Here is a 21,585-nt window from a genome sequence, read left to right as displayed (position 1 = left end):
TCAGTCGCTCAGTTGTGTCCGACTCTTTGAGACCACATGAATCGCAGCACACCAGGCCTCCCTGTCCATCACCATCTCCTGGAGTTCACTCAGACTCATGTCCATCAAGTCGGTGATGCCATCCAGCCATCTCATCCTCTGTCATCCCCTTCTCCTCTTGCCCCCAATCCCTCCTAGCATCAGAGTCTTTTCCAATGAGTCAACTCTTTGCATGAGGTGGCCAAAGTACTGGAGTTTCAGCTTTAGCATCATTCCTTCCAAAGAAATCCCAGGACTGATCTCCTTCAGAATGGACTGGTTAGATCTCCTTGCAGTCCAAGGGACTCTCAAGAGTCTTCTCCAACATCACAGTTCAAAAGCATCAATTCTTCGGCACTCAGCCTTCTTCACAGTCCAACTCTCACATCCATACATGACCATAGGAAAAACCATAACCTTGACTAGATGGAACTTTGTTGGCAAAGTAATGTCTGCTTTTGAATATGCTATCTAGGTTGGTCATAACTTTCCTTCCAAGGAGTAAGCACCTTTTAATTTCATGGCTGCAGTCACCATCTGTAGTGATTTTGGAGCCCAGAAAAATAAAGTTTGATACTGTTTCCACTGTTTCCCCATCTATTTCCCATGAAGTGATGGGACCAGATGCCATGATCTTCATTTTCTGAATGTTGAGCTTTAAGCCAACTTTTTCACTCTCCACTTTCACTTTCATCAAGAGGCTTTTGAGTTCCTCTTCACTTTCTGCCATAAGGGTGGTATCATCTGCATATCTGAGGTTATTGAGATTTCTCCCAGCAATCTTGATTCCAGTTTGTGCTTCTTCCAGCCCAGCATTTCTCATGATGTACTCAGCATATAAGTTAAATAAGCAGGGTGACAATATACAGCCTTGACTTACTCCTTTTCCTATTTGGAACCAGTCTGTTGTTCCATGTCCAGTTCTAACTGTTGCTTCCTGACCTGCATACAAATTTCTCAAGAGGCAGGTCAGGTGGTCTGGTATTCCCATCTCTTTCAGAGTTTTCCACAGTTTATTGTGATCCACACAGTCAAAGACTTTGGCATAGTCAATAAAGCAGAAATAGATGTTTTTCTGGAACTCTCTTGCTTTTTCCATGATCCAATGGATGTTGGCAATTTGATCTCTGGTTCCTCTGCCTTTTCTAAAACCAGCTTGAACATCAGGAAGTTCACGGTTCACGTATTGCTGAAGCCTGGCTTGGAGAATTTTGAGCATTACTTGACTAGCATGTGAGATGAGTGCAATTGTGCGGTAGTTTGAGCATTCTTTGGCATTGCCTTTCTTTGGGATTGGAATGAAAACTGACCTTTTCCAGTCCTGTGGTCACTGCTGAGTTTTCCAAATTTGCTTGCATATTGAGTGCAGCACTTTCACAGCATCATCTTTCAGGATTTGAAATAGCTCAACTGGAATTCCATCACCTCCACTAGCTTTGTTTGTAGTGATGCTTTCTAAGGCCCACTTGACTTCACATTCCAGGATGTCTGGCTCTATGTCAGTGATCACACCATCATGATTATCTGGGTCATGAAAATCTTTTTTGTACAGTTCTTCTGTGTATTCTTGCCACCTCTTCTTAATATCTTCTGCTTCTGTTAGGTCCATACCATTTCTGTCCTTTATGGAGCCCATCTTTGCATGAAATGTTCCTTTGATATCTCTGATTTTCTTGAAGAGATCTCTAGTCTTTCCCATTCTGTTGTTTTCCTCTATTTCTTTGCATTGATCGCTGAGGAAGGCTTTCTTATCTCTCCTTGCTATTCTTTGGAACTCTGCATTCAGATGCTTATATCTTTCCTTTTCTCCTTTGCTTTTCGCTTCTCTTCTTTTCACAGCTATTTGTAAGGCCTCCCCAGACAGCCATTTTGCTTTTTTGCATTTCTTTATCAGGGGGATGGTCTTGATCCTTGTCTCTCGTACAATGTCACGAACCTCTGTCCATAGTTCATCAGGCACTCTATCTATCAGATCTAGTCCCTAAAATCTATTTCTCACTTCCACTGTATAATCATAAGGGATTTGATTTAGGTCATACCTGAATGGTCTAGTGGTTTTCCCTACTTTCTTCAATTTCAGTCTGAATTTGGTAATAAGGAGTTCATGGTCTGAGCCACAGTCAGCTCCTGGTCTTGTTTTTGTTGACTGTATAGAGCTTCTCCATCTTTGGCTGCAAAGAATATAATCAATCTGATTTCGGTGTTGACCATCTAGTGATGTCCATGTATAGAGTCTTCCCTTGTGTTGTTGGAAGAGGGTGTTTGCTATGACCATTGCATTTTCTTGGCAAAACTCTATTAGTCTTTGCCCTGCTTCATTCCGTATTCCAAGGCCAAATTTGCCTGTTTCTCCAGGTGTTTCTTGACTTCCTACTTTTGCATTCCAGTCCCCTATAATGAAAAGGACATCTTTTTTTTGTGTTAGTTCTAAAAGGTCTTATAGGTCTTCGTAGAACCGTTCAACTTCAGCTTCTTCAGCGTTACTGGTCAGGGCATAGGTTTGGATTACTGTGATATTGAATGGTTTGCCTTGGAAACGAACAGAGATCATTCTGTCGTTTTTGAGATTGCATCCAAGTACTGCATTTCGGACTCCTGTTGACCATGATGGCTACTCCATTTCTTTTGAGGGATTCCTGCCTGCAGTAGTAGATATAATGGTCCTAGCTGAATATAATTGAAATACATGTATAGACAACTGAACAAAGGGTACCGTGCTGCCCAGTGTGACATGAAGTTCTATGTTGAAGGGAGGAAGCCTAGCTCCTGAGAGAAGTACATGAGAACAAGGACTATTAAGTGCAAGTGCAATGTAAACAAACATCATTTGTTCATTAAAAAATACAATCTTAATTGTCATTAGTTGAGTAGAATACCCAGATTGGGCAAGGTTCTGGTCTTCCTGTACTCTGTGCTCTTCAACTGGAAGAAGAATTCAGTTTTCGCTGCCACGTGCTAGAGAGCCTCCCAGGGTGTGAAAAATACTACACAAAAGGCCAGGTTGAAGGGAGGAATGTGGTTTACCTGGTTAAGTAACAATGATGATTCAAGGAAGAACTGATAGCTACATTCAAGTGTTTGAAAGACTTTTGGAGAAGCTCAGAAGAATTAGAAGAGCCACTGGGTAGAGGTATAAGGTAAAATGTTGGCATAAGGCATATTTCCTAACAGGTAGAGATTTTAACACATTATTAACCAGAGACATATCAATACTGTCGGCCTTAGTTTCCATAAAAATCCCCCAGTCAATAATGTGTTAAAAAGCGGGGGCTACCTTTAATAGATGGTAAATATTCTGTCACTAAAATAATAAAGCAGGAGGAGTTAGATGTGAAGTTTCCTATATTGAAAGAGGGAAATAAAAGGAAAGATGTGCGTGAACGTGTGAGGACTATGCTAGGTTTTGGTGTTTGGAACAGAAACAGCATGATGCCTCATCATTCCATCTTAGTATTTTGTAAGGTTTGATGCATAACAGTGATCAGATCCTAAAGGAGGTAATTAAGACGTCTTTATATAACAATCATGGACCACACCCAGTTATGAACCCTGCTGGGTGGGAGAATTTTTAATAAAGAGACATTTCTTGACTATAAGGAACTCTAACATTAATTCCAGGTGGTACAGTGGCAAAGAATCTCCTGCCAATGCAGGAGATGCAGGTGTGATCCCTGGTCAGGAAGATCCCCTGAGAAGGAAATGGCGACCCACTCCGGTATTCTTGCCCAGAAAATCACTTGGACACAGGAGACTGATGGGCTACAGTCCATGGGGTCACAAAGAGTAGGACCCAACTGAGCGACTGAGCATGCATTCACACAACCTTAAATTAGAGATAAGTTTAGAACATACGAAAATAATTGCAGAGCACCTTGAAGCAGGATGAGCTAACCTGCCAAAAGGTTTAATAAAAACACATAATACTCCAGGTGTTCATAAAAAGAAATGCTTATGAAAGGCCATAGGGGAGATGGAATATGATATGTGGGGATGACATGGGGTATCAGCATCAGATGTGTGAGTTCATTTTATCCCTTTTTGATTTGAAGAAGTCAGGGTTTTAAGAGAGAAGAGGTTTCTATTTAGTTAGGGATCTACAGGGCTGCAGGGTAATCCTGGATGTCGCCTATGGCAATCCACTTTTCAGTCTTTGAAATGACACCTCCTCCTCCTCTACAAGCCTGTATCATCTCCTTCCTCTCGGTGATGACCTCACCTATTATTTCAAGAAGAGAACAGAGACATCAGAAGAGGATTTATGTGTCTTCTTAGCAGGTATCTACCATAATCCTCCTACCTTTGTGCCCCTGGACTCATTTGCCATTCCTCCTACTGACACCTCTGCTGCGTGCTGGGCAGCCCCACCTTGAACCTCTTCAAAGATGATGCTTTGGCTTTCATCCCACCACTGAACTTTACTCTGAGTTCCCCATTCCCTGTTTCCACTGATCCATTTCTTCCTCAGTGGGTCGTCATCTTAGTAAATGGCATCACTAATTACCCAATTAAGAGCAAAAACCATGGATTCATCCCAGACTTCTCTTTTCCTCTCATATTTCACAACTAATTTGTCAGAAAGGTCTTTGGACTCTTTCTTCAAAATATGACGATTTTTTCTACCTCTACTTCCATCAAGCTAGTTGGAGTCACCCTTATTTCTTGAATGAAATACTGCAATGGCAACTGACCTCCCTGTCTCCATTCCTGCCTCCTTAAAGTCTATTTTTCCACATAGAAGCTAGAGAGACTTTAAAAACGCATCAGTACCTCAACTGCTCAATCCCTGCAATCGTTTCCGGTCACACTCAGAATAAAACTCAAGCTCTTACCTTGGCTACGAGTCCTACAGAACCTACTTTTGTCTCTCTCTCCAACCTCATCTCTCACCACTCTCAGCATTGCTTCTCCCTTTCTGGCCATGCTGGTTTTCTCTCAGTTTCTTAAACAAGAAAAGCTTGTTCTGACCTCAGGGCCTTTGTACTTGCTGGTCTTTTTGGCGTAGAATCCCCTTCCTCCAGACCATTATGGGTTCATCCTTCATTTTAGACTCACACAATTGTTACTGCCTGCTGCTAAGTCACTTCAGTCGTGTCCGACTCTGTGCGACCCCATAGACAGCAGCCCACCAGGCTCCCCCGTCCCTGGGATTCTCCAGGCAAGAACACTGGAGTGGGTTGCCATTTCCTTCTCCAATGCATGAAAGTGAAAAGTGAAAGTGAAGTTGCTCAGTCATGTCCGACCCTCAGCGACCCCATGGACTGCAGCCTTCCAGGCTCCTCCGTCCCTGGGATTCTCCAGGCAAGAACACTGGAGTGGGTTGCCATTTCCTTCTCCAATGAATGAAAGTGAAAAGTGAAAGTGAAGTTGCTCAGTCATGTCCGACCCTCAGCGACCCCATGGACTGCAGCCTTCCAGGCTCCTCCGTCCATGGGATTCTCCAGGCAAGAGTACTGCCTAACTGAGGCTATATAACAACTAATTGAGGCTATCCAAGACTTTCTTTTCAAACACATGTCTTTCTGTCCAGCACTCTCTTCCTTATACAGTAAAGTGAAAATGAAAGTGAGAGTTGCTCAGTTATTTCCAACTCTTTGCGATCCCCTCCAGGCCAGAATACTGGAGTGGGTAGCTTTTCCCTTCTCCAGGGGATCTTTCCAACCCAGGTCTCCTGCATTGCAGGAGGATTCTTCACCAGCTGAGCCACCAGGGAAGCCCAAGAGTACTAAAGTGGGTAGCCTAGCCCTTCTCCAGGGCATCTTCCTGACCCAGGAATTGAACTGGGGTCTCTTGCATTGCAAGCAGATTCTTTACCAGCTGAGCTACCAGGGAAGCCCCCTTACACAGTAAGTCCCCTACATATGAATCTTCAAGTTTCAAACTTTCAAAGATGTGAATGTGTGTTCCATTGGTGTCAGGCATGAGTGATGTTGCAGCTTGCTCTCCGTCTCCTGTTGTTGACAGTCCTTCAGCTCTGTCATCTCCCACCTCCAGTCAGTAATTCTTCTTGCCTATTCGTCAATACCAGCTCCTGTATGCCAGCTGTTGTACAGTATTACTGTACTTTTCAAGGCACTGAACTGAAAGATTAAAAATGTTTTTTATTATGTTTTGTGCATGCTTGTTTTCTATATATTATTTGTATGAAAGATATTATAAACTTATTATGTACAGTACTATATCGTTGTTAGTTGGATACTTAGGTTAGCTCTGTTGGATTTACGAACAAATGGGACTTTCAAATGGAACCTGTGAGTATGTGGGGGATTTATTGCACTAGTTTATTTCACGTTATTGCACCTAGCACAGCCTGATCTTATGTTAGGCAGTGAATGTTTGTTGAGTGTCTGTCTCCCCGGCTAGCATGCCAACTCCAGAAGGACAGAAGCATGTAGGATATTGAGAGCTTCTGGAACACTACCAGACACATACAAAAAAATAAGAGAAGATCATTTAGTTAAAATGGACTTAGGGAGCAAGCAAAAGATTGGCTGAAGGGGAAATAGGCAAGGGTGAAATGCGTGGAATCAAAGCGTAAGCAGTTTACATTCTATGTAGAAGGCAGCAAAGCACCGGGGCGCAATCAAACTTCTAAAGAGAAAAGGATCTGCCAGCTGCTATCAAGTATTCCTCCCCCTCCCAATTTCAAAGCAGAAATCTTCACAATATCAGTTTACCACCTAGCTCAGTAAGAGTCCTTAGAAATGTGCAAGGATGTTTAATAATAAAAGAATTGAAAATATACATATTGAGCCCATGGCTCAGAGTCGTTCTTAACTCACTGAATCAGATAATGGGAGATATATATGATCTGATTTTAGAAATCTCTTCACAAGATGAAATGCTCTGCCACAGAACAAAGTGACTCATTTCATCCATTTAGTGCTGTCTTAAAACTCTGTGTTATCCTAAGGTTTTAGAAGGGAAACATGAAGCAGAGAGTTATGGTGCTACTAGCTTAAAAACAATTATTTAAAAACCTGCTTGGCCAATTTCAATTTTTTTCCTTGAAAGTCACAAATGTATAGAATAAATTACAGCACAGCCTACAGTATAGTATCAGTTTGCCTCCTCAGTTTCTGCTAGCCCTCAGTTACTTAGAGAAACAATGGCGTGACCTTTGCCTCTACCTACTGGCCCACCTGTAATCACGGGGCTATCAGTGATGACTGAGATGGATTCTGCGACTCGGACAGACAGAGCCCACTCCTACCCAAGGTCCTGCTCACCTGACATTTTCTTATGTTACTTGAGAGCAGAGGCTCAACTGGCCACTAGGAGTCAAAGTCTTTTCACCTCATTTTCATTAAGAATTCTCATCACCTTCTCTTTTCACTCACTGCTCAGGACTCTGGTGGAAATTCATTTCTATCTAAATGAATTTTGGATAAGATTTTATTTGATCCGCTACTTTCTAGCCCTGTGACCTTGGCCATGTTAGTTTAGCTCTCTGAACTTCCTCCCTCATCTATTAAGAGGGAAATGAAGAAAACTTCATTCCTGGAGATGTTGTGGAAGAAAGGTAACATTATTTATCAAAATGATTAGGTCGATACCTGGAACATGGCATGAAATGAATGATAACAAGTATTTTTCTAATTATCTATGGTTTCCTTCATTTTCTCTTTCTAGATTCAGTTACTCTTGTGATCACTGCATTTGTGTTATTCCCTAGGCTTTGGGTTAATATTGTTCAATCTCCTCTCTATCAGTATTTCTTATAATTTTATAGCAAAAGCCCCACATGCCTTGCACTCCCGTCCAAATGCCCTGTTGCTGCACTATAAATCAACAACCACTCATCAATATACTGACAAACTGGGGTTTTCAATGTCATTTCTTTGGAAAGAATCTCACTCCAAGCCAGAGTTTCCCGAAGGATATGGTATATAAACATTCATGGATGTATTTGAGGGAACAAACAAACCTTTAAAAAAAACAAGTGCAGAGACGTAGAGACGTGCATGGACCTAAGAGTGTGTCATCACAGTGAAGTATGTCAGAGAGAGGAAAACAAATATTTTATGTTAATGCATATATGTGGAATCTAGAAAAATGATACTGATGAACCTATTTGCAAAGCAGAAATAGAGACAGAGACACAGAGAACAAAGCTCTGGATCCCAAGCAGGGAAAGGAGGGAAGTAGGAGGAATTGCGAGATTGGGACTGACACATATACACTATTGATACTACATATAGAATAGAGAATTCATGAGAACCTACTGTATAGCACACAGAACTCTATTCAATGCTCTGTGGTGACCTACACAGGAAGGAAATCCAAAAAAGAGGGGACATATGTATACGCACAGCTGATTCACTTTGCTGCACAGTACAAACTAAAGCAACTAACCTCCAATGAAAATTAATTTAAAATTTATACTAGAAAAATATAATTAGCATATCACATTCAACATAATAAAGCTAAGGAGTCAATTTACATTCTCCGAAAATCATATTAATTATAGTCAAGGCAGAACACAGATACATAACAAACATGAAGACGACATGGGAGTGATTGAATCTGGGAAGTTGTTCTAGTCATGTCAGCCTGATGGATAAGAAAGAGGTATTAACAGGCCCGAATGCTTTCCGTTCTATAGTAAACTATGTAAGATGGTCCTTCTATTTCCCTAGTGCAGGGACTTCCCTGGTAGTCCAGTGGTTAAGATTCCACACTCCCCCTGCAGGGAGCATGAGGCGACCCCTGCTCTTTTAGGGAACTGAGATTCCCTAAAAAGTGCACAGTGTGGCCGGCTGCTGCTGCTAAGTCACTTCAGTCGTGTCCGACTCTGTGCGACCCCACAGACGGCAGCCCATCAGGCTCCCCCGTCCCTGGGATTCTCCAGGCAAGAACACTGGGGTGGGTTGCCACTGCCTTCTCCATGTGGCTGGCGGGGGGGGGGCAAAATATAAATATATATATGATTTCTTTCCCTAGTGTCAATCAATCCACACAACTTTCTTTTCTCTCTCTCTCAGTTGGTTTAATGTTGTGTTACAACACAGGTGTACAACACAGGTGATTCAGTTATACATATACGTATATTCATTCTATTTCAGATTGTTTACACATATAGATTATTATAGAAGGTCCGTCTAGTCAAGGCTATGGTTTTTCCTGTGGTCATGTATGGATGTGAGAGTTGGACTGTGAAGAAGGCTGAGTGTGGAAGAATTGATGCTTTTGAAGTGTGGTGTTGGAGAAGACTCTTGAGAGTCCCTTGGACTGCAAGGAGATCCAACCAGTCCATTCTGAAGGAGATCAGCCCTGGGATTTCTTTGGAAGGAATGATGCTAAAGCTGAAACTCCAGTACTTTGGCCACCTCATGCGAAGAGTTGACTCATTGGAAAAGACTCTGATGCTGGAAGGGATTGAGGGCAGGAGGAGAAGGGGACGACAGAGGATGAGATGGCTGGATGGCATCACTGACTCGATGGACGTGAGTCTGGGTGAACTCCGGGAGTTGGTGATGGACAGGGAGGCCTGGCGTGCTGCGATTCATGGGGTCACAGAGTCGGACACGACTGAGCGACTGAACTGAACTGAGTAGCATTCCCTGTGCTATATAGGTCTTTGCTGGTTATCTATTTTATCCTTACAACTTTCACCCAGTCTAACTCTCCCAAGCAACTTAACTAAAAAACCCCGAATTGATGGTCTCCCTAACTTGCAGAGCAGGAGAATTCATTTTTCCTCAGTGCCTAGGAGACAAAAAAGACTCTCTCCTTGTGTACATCTCCTTGAGCCTCCTTGTAAAATGTTTTCAGACACTGGAGGTTGTGCTGGCTCGTCAGAGTCACTCTGATCACTGTGTGTACCCAGAGCACGACATCGACCAACAGCTACCACTTCTGTAACACAGGGGGACTCGGGGAAGATCCAAGCACAGGACTAATTCATTACACATCATTTACCGTAAATTGCATGCTGGAAGAATGATTGTTTAAAAATCATTTGCTGCTGATGTACCACTTCATTATATTTCACCCGTGTTTACTAAGGCGGGAGAGAGGTTCGAACATAATAGACTGTCATTTCTCTGAATTGCTAATGAAAGCTGCAGTGCTGAACACACAAATCAAGCTGCTCATTTTTTGCCAGGCGCAATTTGAAAACTCAGTATGTACCACCAGCCACAGAGCAAAGTGGATCAGCTCTCTGGGGGAAAATCCTTCATGTGTACCTGCCATAAGAAGTAATAAGTTCTGCTTTGCATCACTCTATTTATAGACTTCAGTTATTTTCACACATTTTTTGGCCTTTTTTTCTATAGCAGCATGCATTCTCAAAGGAATCAGTCTCATCTTGTCAATTTTACTGTTAAATTGGGCTTAAATATTCTCTTTAGGTGTTAGAGGATTGCAGGGACATTTTCTGTTCAAACGGGAACAAATGAGACTGAGGCGAGATCTTTGGTCTCTAAAATTCTCTAGCTTCTAACTGACCTATATTTCATTCATTAGTCTTAGGCAGCAGATGATTTCCTTAGAAATGCCATATTTGGTGCAGCCCCAAGGCCTGGGTGAATAGCTGTTTCATGGTGTACGATGAATCAGAAAATGCATGGTAAACGGAGACTACGCTGAATTTTCTTTTTTTGGTAGCAAAGTATATTAGTCATGAGGTGACCAACTCAGCACAAGAAAAACCATCCTGCTGATCTTTGCCTGCTCATTAATTCCACAAGTATTGACTGGATCCTTACTATTTGCTAAGCACTGCTCTATGCGCTGGAGACAACAGCAGTAAACAGGACATATAAAGAACCTGACCTAGGGTATCTTACGTTTTAGTGTGAGAATGAGAAAAAAATAAATGTATCACTCAGTTTCAGATAGTGATAAGTACTATGGAAAACTAAATAAACGGAGGCATGAGCAGAATCTCCGACATATTTGTAATGCTGCCAAGAGTCTTGATTTTATGATCTTAGAAACTTGTCTCTAAAGAAGTGATATACCTTTGACAATTTCTTAAATATTCAGTAATTACAACACTTGTATCACTGTTTTGAGTTCTTGATGCTGACTGTTGGTCTTGATGCTGCTCTGGCAGGAGACTCCCTATACTGTGGTCCCCACAGTCCTCACCTGGGCCCACTGGGATGTCTTGGAGGATGTGGGGACAGCCCGACTGAGCAGCTGAGAAGCTTGCCTCTTGGCATATTCCCATATGGGTGATCCCCTCACTAAGAGCAGAGTTTGATTCAGCATCTTTGGGCAACATCTGCAGCACCCTAGCACCATTTTTTAAAAAGAATTTATTTATTATTAATTTTCTTTTTTGGTTATGCTGTGTGGCATGCAGGATCTTATTAATAGTTCCCCAATCAGGGATCAAACTCATGCCCCCATAGTGAAAGTACAGAGTCTTAACTACTGGATAGCCAGGGAAGTCCCTCATGCCTTTTTTTCCTTTAAGTTTTAATTTTTGAAATGATTTTAAAATTGTCTGAGAGCTACAGGAACACTATAAAGCACTCACTCCTTGATATCCTTCATACACACACACACACACACAGAGACATCTCTCTCTTTTTTTTGCATTATTTGAGTGTACATTGCAAACATAATGGCCCTTTACCTCCATTGCCCTGGTTTTATTGAGATGTAACTGACAAAGCCATAAACCATTTAAAGTGTACAATGTGACGACTTGATGGGCATATGTACTGTGCAGCACCATGCTTTGTATGACATGACGCACTTGCTTGAGTCAACTGACTGGTTTCCCATTAGTGAGACATGCTCTATTTCTTGGAGTGGCTCAATGGTGGAACCAGGCAGAGAACTAGGCCTGAAAATCAGAGGAAATGCCCTTCACCCACCTGAACAGTATTAGAGCTATAAAATCCTAGTGTAAATGTCACTCTATATATCTGCTGTAATAATGAAAATTTAGACCAATGAAGCGTCAAATTGTATGTTAACAAAGAGGAAAATGCTGAACAGAGAGGGCAGAACTTTAAAAATTCCTGTCCTTCCCTCTTAATTCAAGGTTGCCAGCTTCTCTGTGGGGCCAAGGTCACTGTATTATTTTCTACACTTTGATTTTTCAGTAGGTGTTGATGCTTCCTCAGAGAAGGCAATGGCACCCCACTCCAGTACTCTTGCCTGGAGAATCCCATGGGCGGAGGAGCCTGGTGGGCTGCAGTCCATGGGGTTGCGAAGAGTTGGATACGACTGAGTGACTTCAGTTTCACTTTTCACTTTCATGTATTGGAGAAGGAAATGGCAACCCACTCCAGTGTTCTTGCCTGGAGAATCCCAGGGATGGGGAAGCCTGGTGGGCTGCCGTCTATGGGGTCGCACAGAGTCGGACCGAAGTGATGCAGCAGCAGCAGCAGCAGCAGCAGCAGCAGCAGCGATACTTCCTGGATGTATTTGAAACAGTGTATGTGTACAGATCTTGGGCTGATTAACATTTCAGACTCTCAATCTGTACATCCTCTGCAAACACCCAAATGTGAGATACAAGAAAGATATATCATCTTTATCCTATTACGACCAAATTGATAAATGTCTTTTCTCATACTCTAGGAGAAAAAAAATTCTTACACAAAATTTTGAGGTCTCATTTTGGCTACAGAGTTAAGATAATTTTCCTGGGGCACCAAGAGTTTGGAAGTGCAATAGATATGAACACTTGACTTCTTCCTGCTTTTGTGAATTGCCCCAAAGTCTTTGTCATGACAAAAATCAGCAAAGAAAGCCATACTACCTGGAAAAAGGAGGTAAATCAAATAAATAATACATTAACTAGGTTTTCAGGTCTAGTGTGGTATCCTGTCTTTTCATGAACATTAGATAGACATGATTAAATAAGCCACAAATTATTATAAAATGTGTTAAAACAAGAGTCTGCAATAATTTGGACAAACCCTCCCATGTGGTCAAACTTTGATTTACCAGTAATCTTTCAAACAAAGGAAGATTAGACTGACAGATTTTTTTAAATAACCATAGATGTGGAATAGAATCTGCTAGTTCAAAATACTTGGAATTCATCTTCTCTTTGAAAAAGAATATGAGTAGAAATAAGGTTAAAATTTTTTTAACAGAATGTTAAATTTTTAATCTAAATTTAAACTTTAGTGTCATAGAGACAGTAATGTCATTTCTTTTCCACTATTATCATTACTAAAAATTTTATAAAACGTTATGAAAGACCAAAAAATCTTTTTTTACTCATGATGCCATAAGAGACATGATTAAAATGACAAGTTCCCAAATAACATGAAAAATGCATTTCCCCTTTATCCAAAGCAAATGCATTTTGCTCCTAAGAGATGTTTAATTTATTCTCTTTTTTGAGAAGAGATAGCAGAGGGATGAAAGGATTTACAGTTAGAATTGTCATTTAATGAAAGACACATATTTGACTTGTGATTATAAAATAATTGCTGTAACAATTTCAAGTTTAGACAGCAGTAGTGAATTTTGATATGAATGAAAAACAAATTATATTTCTGTTAACATTCAAGGTTACTTCTCTGGGTCAGAATTATTAAAAGTTACCCTTTATTATGCCATGGGAATAGTGGAACCAATGTTAAGAAATCTTCTCTATGTTTATGTGTATGTTTACAAATATTTATTCCAGGAAGCATTAGGTTTCTATAGAATTAGTGTAAAAGAACAGCTTAATCTTTCATAAAAACTTTTATAAAGAACTTTAATATGCTTTCTACTACCTTGTACTCTTCCTCCAGTCCCTCCATCAGAGAGAGTGCTCACATGAATGGTTAAATTCAATCACCATCATTGGCTCACTGGGAAGAAATGTGAGGAAAAGCCACAGTTCCTTTATAGTTTCAGCTTCTGAGTGTTTGCTTACTCCCTAGCAAATGGGGCACCAAAATGGCCCCAGGACTGCACTTGCCCTGAGAAATGCCTTTTACTGAGAAGATCCAGGGGCTAGTAGAGGGTCCAAGCCTTTTTAAAGGTCTCTTTCAGTTCGCTGGTTCATTTTTCGCCTAGACACATCTTTCCTTGCCACTAGGGTGGTAATGATACTCTTGAGGGAAGTAAGGTTGGGAGGTGAGCACAGAAGAACAAAGGCTGTGAACTTGCACTTTGCTCTGTTAGCTGTCTGGTGTTGACCTTAATTTATCAGGAGGACACTTGGGGATTTTTTCAGCAAACAATAAAGAGGGTGCATTTTCCAGGTCTCTGTGCATTTCTCTCTTTTGCAGTCTCTCTCTCTCTCACCAGCACAAGAATTAACAAGTATTTTTAAGTAAGACAGTAGAAGTTTAGAACTCCAATTGTCAGAACTCAGTCAAGAAGCAGTTTCCAAAAAGTTCCTAAATTTTCTCCTTAAGATGTAACAGGAAGTCATATTCACCTATTAACCACTTTGGTTTCTTAGCCTTCTGGCTGGTGAACTCCTTTTTCTCTTGAACTGTTCTAAATAATTAAGAGGATTTTGAAGACGTCCAACCCTTTTGGCTGATACCTTTTAAGAAAGAACAAAAGTGTGTTTGTTCATGTTCAAACTCCAGGAAAATAATCTCTGATGCTATTAAAAAAAAAAGGTTCCTTGATTTCAGTAACTTTAAATTGATATAAGGGACTTCCCTAGGGGGTCCAATGGCTTAGACTCTGCTTCCAATGGAGAAGGTGCAGGTTCCATCCCAGGTTGGGGAACTAAGATCCCATGTGCTGTGTGGCACAGCCAGAAAACAAAAACAAAAACAAAAAACCTACCAATTAAAAAAAAAACGTGACATAAGGAAGAACAAAAGGAAAAATTCTTTTACGAAGAATCACTGTGTGTCATGAACTAAGGATTGTAATTAACAACTTCTGTGTACCTAACATGTAACTTTAAAAACTACTTACTGATTTTAAGGTAAAACCTGGCCCATAAACTTGTGTTGTAATTTAGTACGTAACACTGGAAAACCCATGAAAGGAAAATATGAGACTAGTTCAGGGCTTCCCTTGTGGCTCAGATGGTAAAGAATCCACCTGCAATGCAGGAGAGCCTGGTTTGATCCCTGTCTCTGGAAGACCCCCTGGAGAAGGGAATGGCTACCCACTCCAGCATTCTAGCCTAGAGAATCCCATGAACAGATAAGCCTGATGGACTACAGTCCATGGGATCACAAAGATTCAGACAAAACTGAATGACCAAGCACGCATACACACAGTCAGTGCTTTTGTTTAGTACCATATAAAGTGGAAAGGACAATGGGAAGTCTCTTTACCCCTCCCAGCAGAGGATTACTGAGTACCAGCTAATTAGAGAAGCTGAAAAGGAATTGATAGATAACTGGCATTCTTGAATTTCAAACTTTCAGGACTTCCTTATTGCTGACAAGGAGAAAGCAGAGAAGATGGCCCATAGCTGATTGCAGTAGTTTTTCTAAACATGACCAGCACTAAGAATGAAATTTTATAGGTTGGAATAGAAGAAATCTCAGCACTGGGTGAAGCCATATAATTAGAGGTTTCAAATTACTTTAGAATCTTCAAAGCACACAAACAAGGATATGGATCATTCACAATATGCCTCTTTATAAGCCATGTACTTTCATAATAAATCAAAGTCTTCATAATAAGAAGAAATAACCACAGGTAGTTCTTATAAGTAATAATCATGAACAGGGCAGAAACTGGACTTGTCTTGCTCTTTGCTCAAGTGGAAAATTCTCCCTTTACTGACAGATTTGCCAAAGCATCCAATTTAATGTTTGAAACACTGCTTTGTTTTATCTTGAGTTGTCAAACTACTGCACTCTAAAATCCTGCCACTAAACTTTAGCTGTACTCAGTTTACTTGTATTTAATACAGACAGGCATTATTTTTGATACTAAGTGTACTATACTTTTGATACTCAATGTACTTATGCTTTTAACACTTCTCTTAAGGACAGTTGCTACCATAAGAGGTTTTCCATGAATCACCTAATTCAGATAAAGATTGAATAACATTTTCAATTTCCTTCCTACATTTATTTTAGAATGTGTGTCATTCACAAATTCAAAATTTCCAACTATGGAAGTTTGGAGGTAAAGACATTAGAAGATATTTCTTCAAAATATTTTGTGGAGGAAAAAAGGTATTATATACTGTATTACAAGAAACCTCATCACAGCTTCCTAAAGAAACAAAGTCCCAGAATTTTACAAGAATTGCTCAGTGGAAGTAAATCCAAGTTCAAAGAGACAAGAAGAAAGGAGTAATTTGTTATTCAGCATATATATGATCTGCCACAGCAATTTTGAACCACTTTGTTTGGCTGGGTTTGCCTTAGTAAAGGGATAGATGCTGCTGTGAGAATCATTTCCTGAAAACAGAGGTGAAAGTAAGTCAATGAGCGAGAGCTGATATAAATTCAAGTCATTTTACAAAAGATTTGCACACAAGATGAATTTTCACAAGTTGGCAAGCTTTTCCAGAATCTTGCTTTCATGAATGTTTTTTGAACAAGTTGTATAGAAGGCAGTCTCCATTCTATGAGATAGCATTGCCTTTTTTTTTTTTAAACCAAGTTGGAACTATTCAGGTCACCAAATAACAGGGATCAAAAGTAAAACAGCTGAAAAATCCAACAGTCTGGTCTAACCTGGGATGCTCTGTCTCCTCACAGCCAATGCTCCATCAGGCGGCTTTGTCTGGCTGGCGGATTTAGTGTAGGGACTCTCATCTGCAAAGGTACAATGAAGGCTTTGGTTAATTTCCATCCAGTTTCTACTGTAGTGAAGGTCTTTCAATGGATTGCAATCCTTCTGCCAGAGACAGGTGGTATGGTATGGTAGAAAGAGTCTGTAGACCTGGGTCCTAACCTGGGTTTAGCCATGGGACTTGGTCAAGTCATTTAAATATGCTCTGAACATCAGTTTACTCCCCTATGAAAGAGGGATATGCGTTCACACCCATCTCTGAGGATTGTCAGGATCAAGCTATAATGCACACGAAGGCATAGAATGGTAAGAAGTGTGTAAAAACAGTGTACAGATGATTTGCCTGTCACCTATATTCATTGATAAATAAATATCCATGAATATCAGTAACAGGAAGACAAGGAAGGAAGACAAGGAAGGAGTAAAAGGGCTCAATGGGCACTAAGAATAAGCTAGTAGAAGAACAAAGGAAAGGAAAAGAAATATTATATTTCAGAGAAGCAGATGACAGAGTATTAGTATTGCAGGGGAATAAAGACACACAGAATTAGTGGGTTCCTACTGAAAGTATGAATGGGCATCCAGTGGAAAATAAAGGGAAAGGGACATTCGGAATAAGACCACAGAAGCTAGGTTAAGAACAGAGAAGGAAAGATGGTTTGGGAAAAGAAGACACATATTGCAATGAGCTGATTCGCCCTCTTAGAAAGAGATGGAAATAACTTGGAGAACCAGAGAAAGATCAGCTGAAGAGACAGAAGAACTAAAGCTCAGTGCATCTGTGACAGTTAGTCAAGAAGCTGAATGAGCAAAACATTAGGTGAAAAAAACCATACAAGCGATGGATCCATCAAATTCTAAGTAAAATGATTTTTTTTAATCTAGGAAAGGATTTAGTCTGACTTGGAATATAGGAGTAATGATCCAGGATGGCAAATATTAGAGTGAAATGGAAAGGAAATATTCTTTTTAGTCAGCATAGGACATTTGTATAGAGTAAAAGAGATGTCTGAGTGACATTAAACATTTTCAAGCATAGGATGTATACAGCCTGAGTAGATACAATGTACAATAATTACCTAGTAGATCTACTCAAGCTAGATGACCCAAAGGTTACTTCTGGTCATACTCTCAGGTTGCTTTGTTGTTATAACAAGAAATCATTAAAGGATTAAAAACAGCATTATATTATATATGCAAACTATTAAATATAACAAGGATTTAATTCAGCAACAAGCTTTTGTCATCTAAAAACATTAACTCTCCCAACTAAGTAGTTCATGTTGCAAAATTGAAGAACTCAATTCCTCTTTAGGATATACTTCTGGTTGAAATGATTCATGATTTCTTCATAAAACTAACCAGGTCTTTGTAAGCAATGACAAAAAGGAAAGATTAACACTACTGTAAGCTACAATTAACTTAAAAAACGGCAGTCATGCTGTTTCATGTTTATATTCCATTTGTCACACAATTCTTTATATTCTTTCAACCATAAAGACAAACCACCAACGTTCAGATATCAGTACAATCAACAGTATCACTTTTGCTTATGAAGCAATAGCCTAGATCTCTGACTCTTCTCTTTGTAAATGCGATTTTGAGGATAAACACAAACCACAAAACAAAATGCCTGCCTTATATTACATAAGTCTTTGCCATTCCATGCCCACCTGCGTATCTGAACTCTTTTCTCACAATACTGACTTACTAACCAGGCCATATGCTTAACCAAACTTACTATATGCTAAAATCTGGATTCTTTATAAAACCAATTTAAAAATGTATTTCTTTTCATTATCTAAAGCTTTGAAACCATGTATTTGATTACAGAGCACTGAGTCAGGAGATACAGATCACAACAATCAGTTTCAGGGACAGCATCTTGGAAGCCTAAAGGCTTTCTCAAGTTTTCAATTTGTCTAGACTCTAGCCAGTTAAAGTCTTGAGTTGAATCCAGTGCTGGATTTTCTTACAGGGCAGTAAGAGATCTGACCAGGAGACTCTGGGGTGCTTTGTTTTTGATGCTCTATTTTAAGGAGCTATGTCTTTAGAAAGTTACCTAGTTTGCATTATAGAAGTAGTCAACCCTGGCAAAACCGTTTTCTTACTTATATTGAAGAACCATTTCCTTGATTTAGAGCTGAAATAGTCTAGTTATGCACATCCTTAAAAGGTTGAAACTGAATTATAGATGGCCACCTGACCAGCCTCTGCTTATCCATTGCCCAGCCCCTGACCGCACTCCAGTGTTAAGACCGTCCTTATCGAGCACAGATGAAAGTAAACAATTACCTAGAAGCCAAAATTTGCATTGGTTGAAGGATCAGACCAAAATAAGTTCGATATTATCTAAGAATAGGTTTCTGAAGTCAGTCAGGATGAAGGCAATAATTCCTAATGCAAATGAGGCAGAATCTTGGCAACCTTCATCAGGAGAGTTAAGGTGAGCACAGCAACAGAGCAGCATGGCACCTTTTAACATTTATTTTTAAAGAAACTTTTCCCAGGAACATCTGTTTAATTTAAACCCCTAGGAGGTATCATAGGTCTTTTATAAAAACCTACCCATCAGAGAATGGGCATCAGTTCTCTTGATGTGATTTATTCCAAGTCAAATCTTGACTCAAACTTTGAAAATAGAAATGGAGGGAAGACACTGAATGAATCAGTGGCTGATACCTCTGTAATATTAGGTTGGTACCAATGTAATTGTGGCTTCAGACTGTGAATTTTAAATCATTAGTACTAGGCTCAAACACATATTTATTAATCAAAATAGGAACCATTACAATCAAAACATTTTTGCCGAAGAGAAATAAGTTTGCCTATTCTTGTAGTGTAAAAATTGGTGTCCTGGGATTCCAGAACTCTTGGAAAGCATTTTCTGCCTCTTGCTGGCTGTGGAAGCATTTTCCCTGCAAAATGCTATCAAGATGCTAGAAGAAGTGGTAGTCAGTTGCCAAGAGGTCAGGTGAATATAGTCGAATAGGCGAACCATTGTAGACTAATTTGTTCAACTTTTGAAGCGTTGCTTGCGTGATGTGCAGTTGGGCACTGTAGTGGAGAAGAATTGGGCCCATTCTGTTGACCAATTCCAGCTGCGGGCATTGCAGTTTTTGGTGCATCTCATTGATTTGCTGAGCATACTTCTCAGATGTAATGGTTCTGCCGGGATTCAGAATGCTGCAGTGGATCAGATCAGCAGCAGATCACTGAATAGTGACCATGACCTTTTTTTTGGTGCATGTTTGGCTTTCAGAAGTGCTTCTTCTTGGTTCATCCATTGAGCTAATCATTGCCAGTTGTCCTGTAAAATCCACTTTTCACTGCATGTCACAATTCAATCAAGAAATGGTTTGTTATTGTTGCACAGAATAAGAGAAAAAATATTTTTTTGTCTAACATCATTTCCATAGTTTAATAAGTCATTAGTACAAAAACATAAAGCAAGAAATGCACATTAAAATGATGTATAATATAACCACATTTAATAATGGATTGTAATATCAAATGGCAAAGTTCAACAATGCAAAACCGCAATTACTTTTGCACGAATCAAATACAATGGAATATTACTCAGCCATAAAAAGAAAAGAAATAGTGTCATTTGCAGAGATGAGGATGGACCTGGAAATTTTCATACAGAGTGAAGTCAAACAAAGATAAATATAATCTGATATCACCTTTGTGGAATCTAAGATAGGACACAAATGAGTCTATCTACAAAACAGAAATAGACTCACAGACTTGTGGTTGCCAGTGCGGGGGATGGAGAGATGGACTGGGAGTCTGGGGTTAGTAGATGCACACTGTTACATTTAGAATGGATAAACAATAGGAGCTTACTGTATAGCACAGACAACTATATCCAGTCTCCTGGGATAAACCATAATGGAAAAGAATACAAAATTAGAATGTTCATATGTTTATAAATGAGTCACTTGGCTGTACAACAGAAATTAGAGCAACATTGTAAATCAACTATATTTCAATTTAAAATGTAAAAAATAAAATAAATGCCAATACAATTAATTCACTGTTGCTTAGTAAAGGGCTCAAAAGTTTCAGTGAATTACAAGATCTATGTTAATACTTTTTGTTTATCAGGAAGACACTAAATAGGCTTTCAAGTTCCAACTAATTCCATAAGTGAATTAAAAAATAGGTGAAATAACAAAAAAGGAGTCAATCTATAGATAGTTCTAGGACAGTGCCCATCCCCTAGTATGCATTCATTAAACATTTGCTGATAGACAATTAAATTGTATTTAACTTTTCAAATTAGAGCATTTATTGTAAACAAGCAACCTGAAGAAAGTCAAATACTTGTTATTAACTAACCTCCCTCCTCCCTCTGATTTCTTTTTCTAGGTTTACACCTATTCGTTTTAAAGCCATATCACCATCTACTAGTTATTAAGTATTGCCTTATTGCATGTTCAAAATTTGTGACTATTTATAAAAATAATATTGAAATATATTTCCTTTAATTTCCATTCAGACTACAGAAGGTTTATTGAGTAACCTTTAACATAATGCCTTTAAACAAAAGAATTCCAATTTTTATACCAGACTTCCCACCTTGACTTTATGATTATTAACAAGGGATCCTTATGGAAAGTTGCTACAGGACAAAGAAGGCATTCAGCAAGTGAGTCAACGTGGCAAGTAATCATCAAGGGCATCACAGGGTATTGGCCTTTTAAAGAACTGTTGGCCTTTTAAAATGGCATCATAGCAGCTAGATAATCACTGTCACATATGATGGCTGCCCACTGTCACTGGTCATAACAAGAAAGAGCATGGGTCCCCTTTATGGTGACACCCCTAAGAGGCTAGGGAAAATGCCCTCCATTAAATGGAGAATGGACACTGTGACAGAGACAGAAAGGGCTTAGTCAAGCATATACTTAAAACAGAAGTTGAACA

At 39.7% G+C, this 21,585-nt stretch overlaps 1 protein-coding gene across 22 annotated transcripts in view; it reads right to left on the bottom strand.

The window, feature by feature from the left end:
* Positions 1–21,585, bottom strand: part of GRIP1 (glutamate receptor interacting protein 1) — a 754,369-nt gene that overhangs the window by 196,875 nt on the left and 535,909 nt on the right. For all 22 annotated transcript variants that reach the window (XM_086400127.1, XM_086400138.1, XM_086400118.1 and 19 more), the window contains exon 2: positions 16,596–16,676. In XM_086400127.1, coding sequence (XP_086256253.1) covers positions 16,596–16,676 — 81 coding nt within the window. The remainder of the gene's footprint in view (positions 1–16,595; positions 16,677–21,585) is intronic.

The sequence above is a fragment of the Bos grunniens genome, chromosome 5, assembly GCF_055505025.1.
Source record: "Bos grunniens cultivar Pamir isolate PY7600 chromosome 5, Bosgru_T2T1.0, whole genome shotgun sequence".
Classification (NCBI taxonomy): domain Eukaryota; kingdom Metazoa; phylum Chordata; class Mammalia; order Artiodactyla; family Bovidae; genus Bos; species Bos grunniens.
The sequence above is the reverse complement of the archived record's forward strand: the minus strand, read 5'-3'. Positions and strand labels throughout refer to the sequence as shown.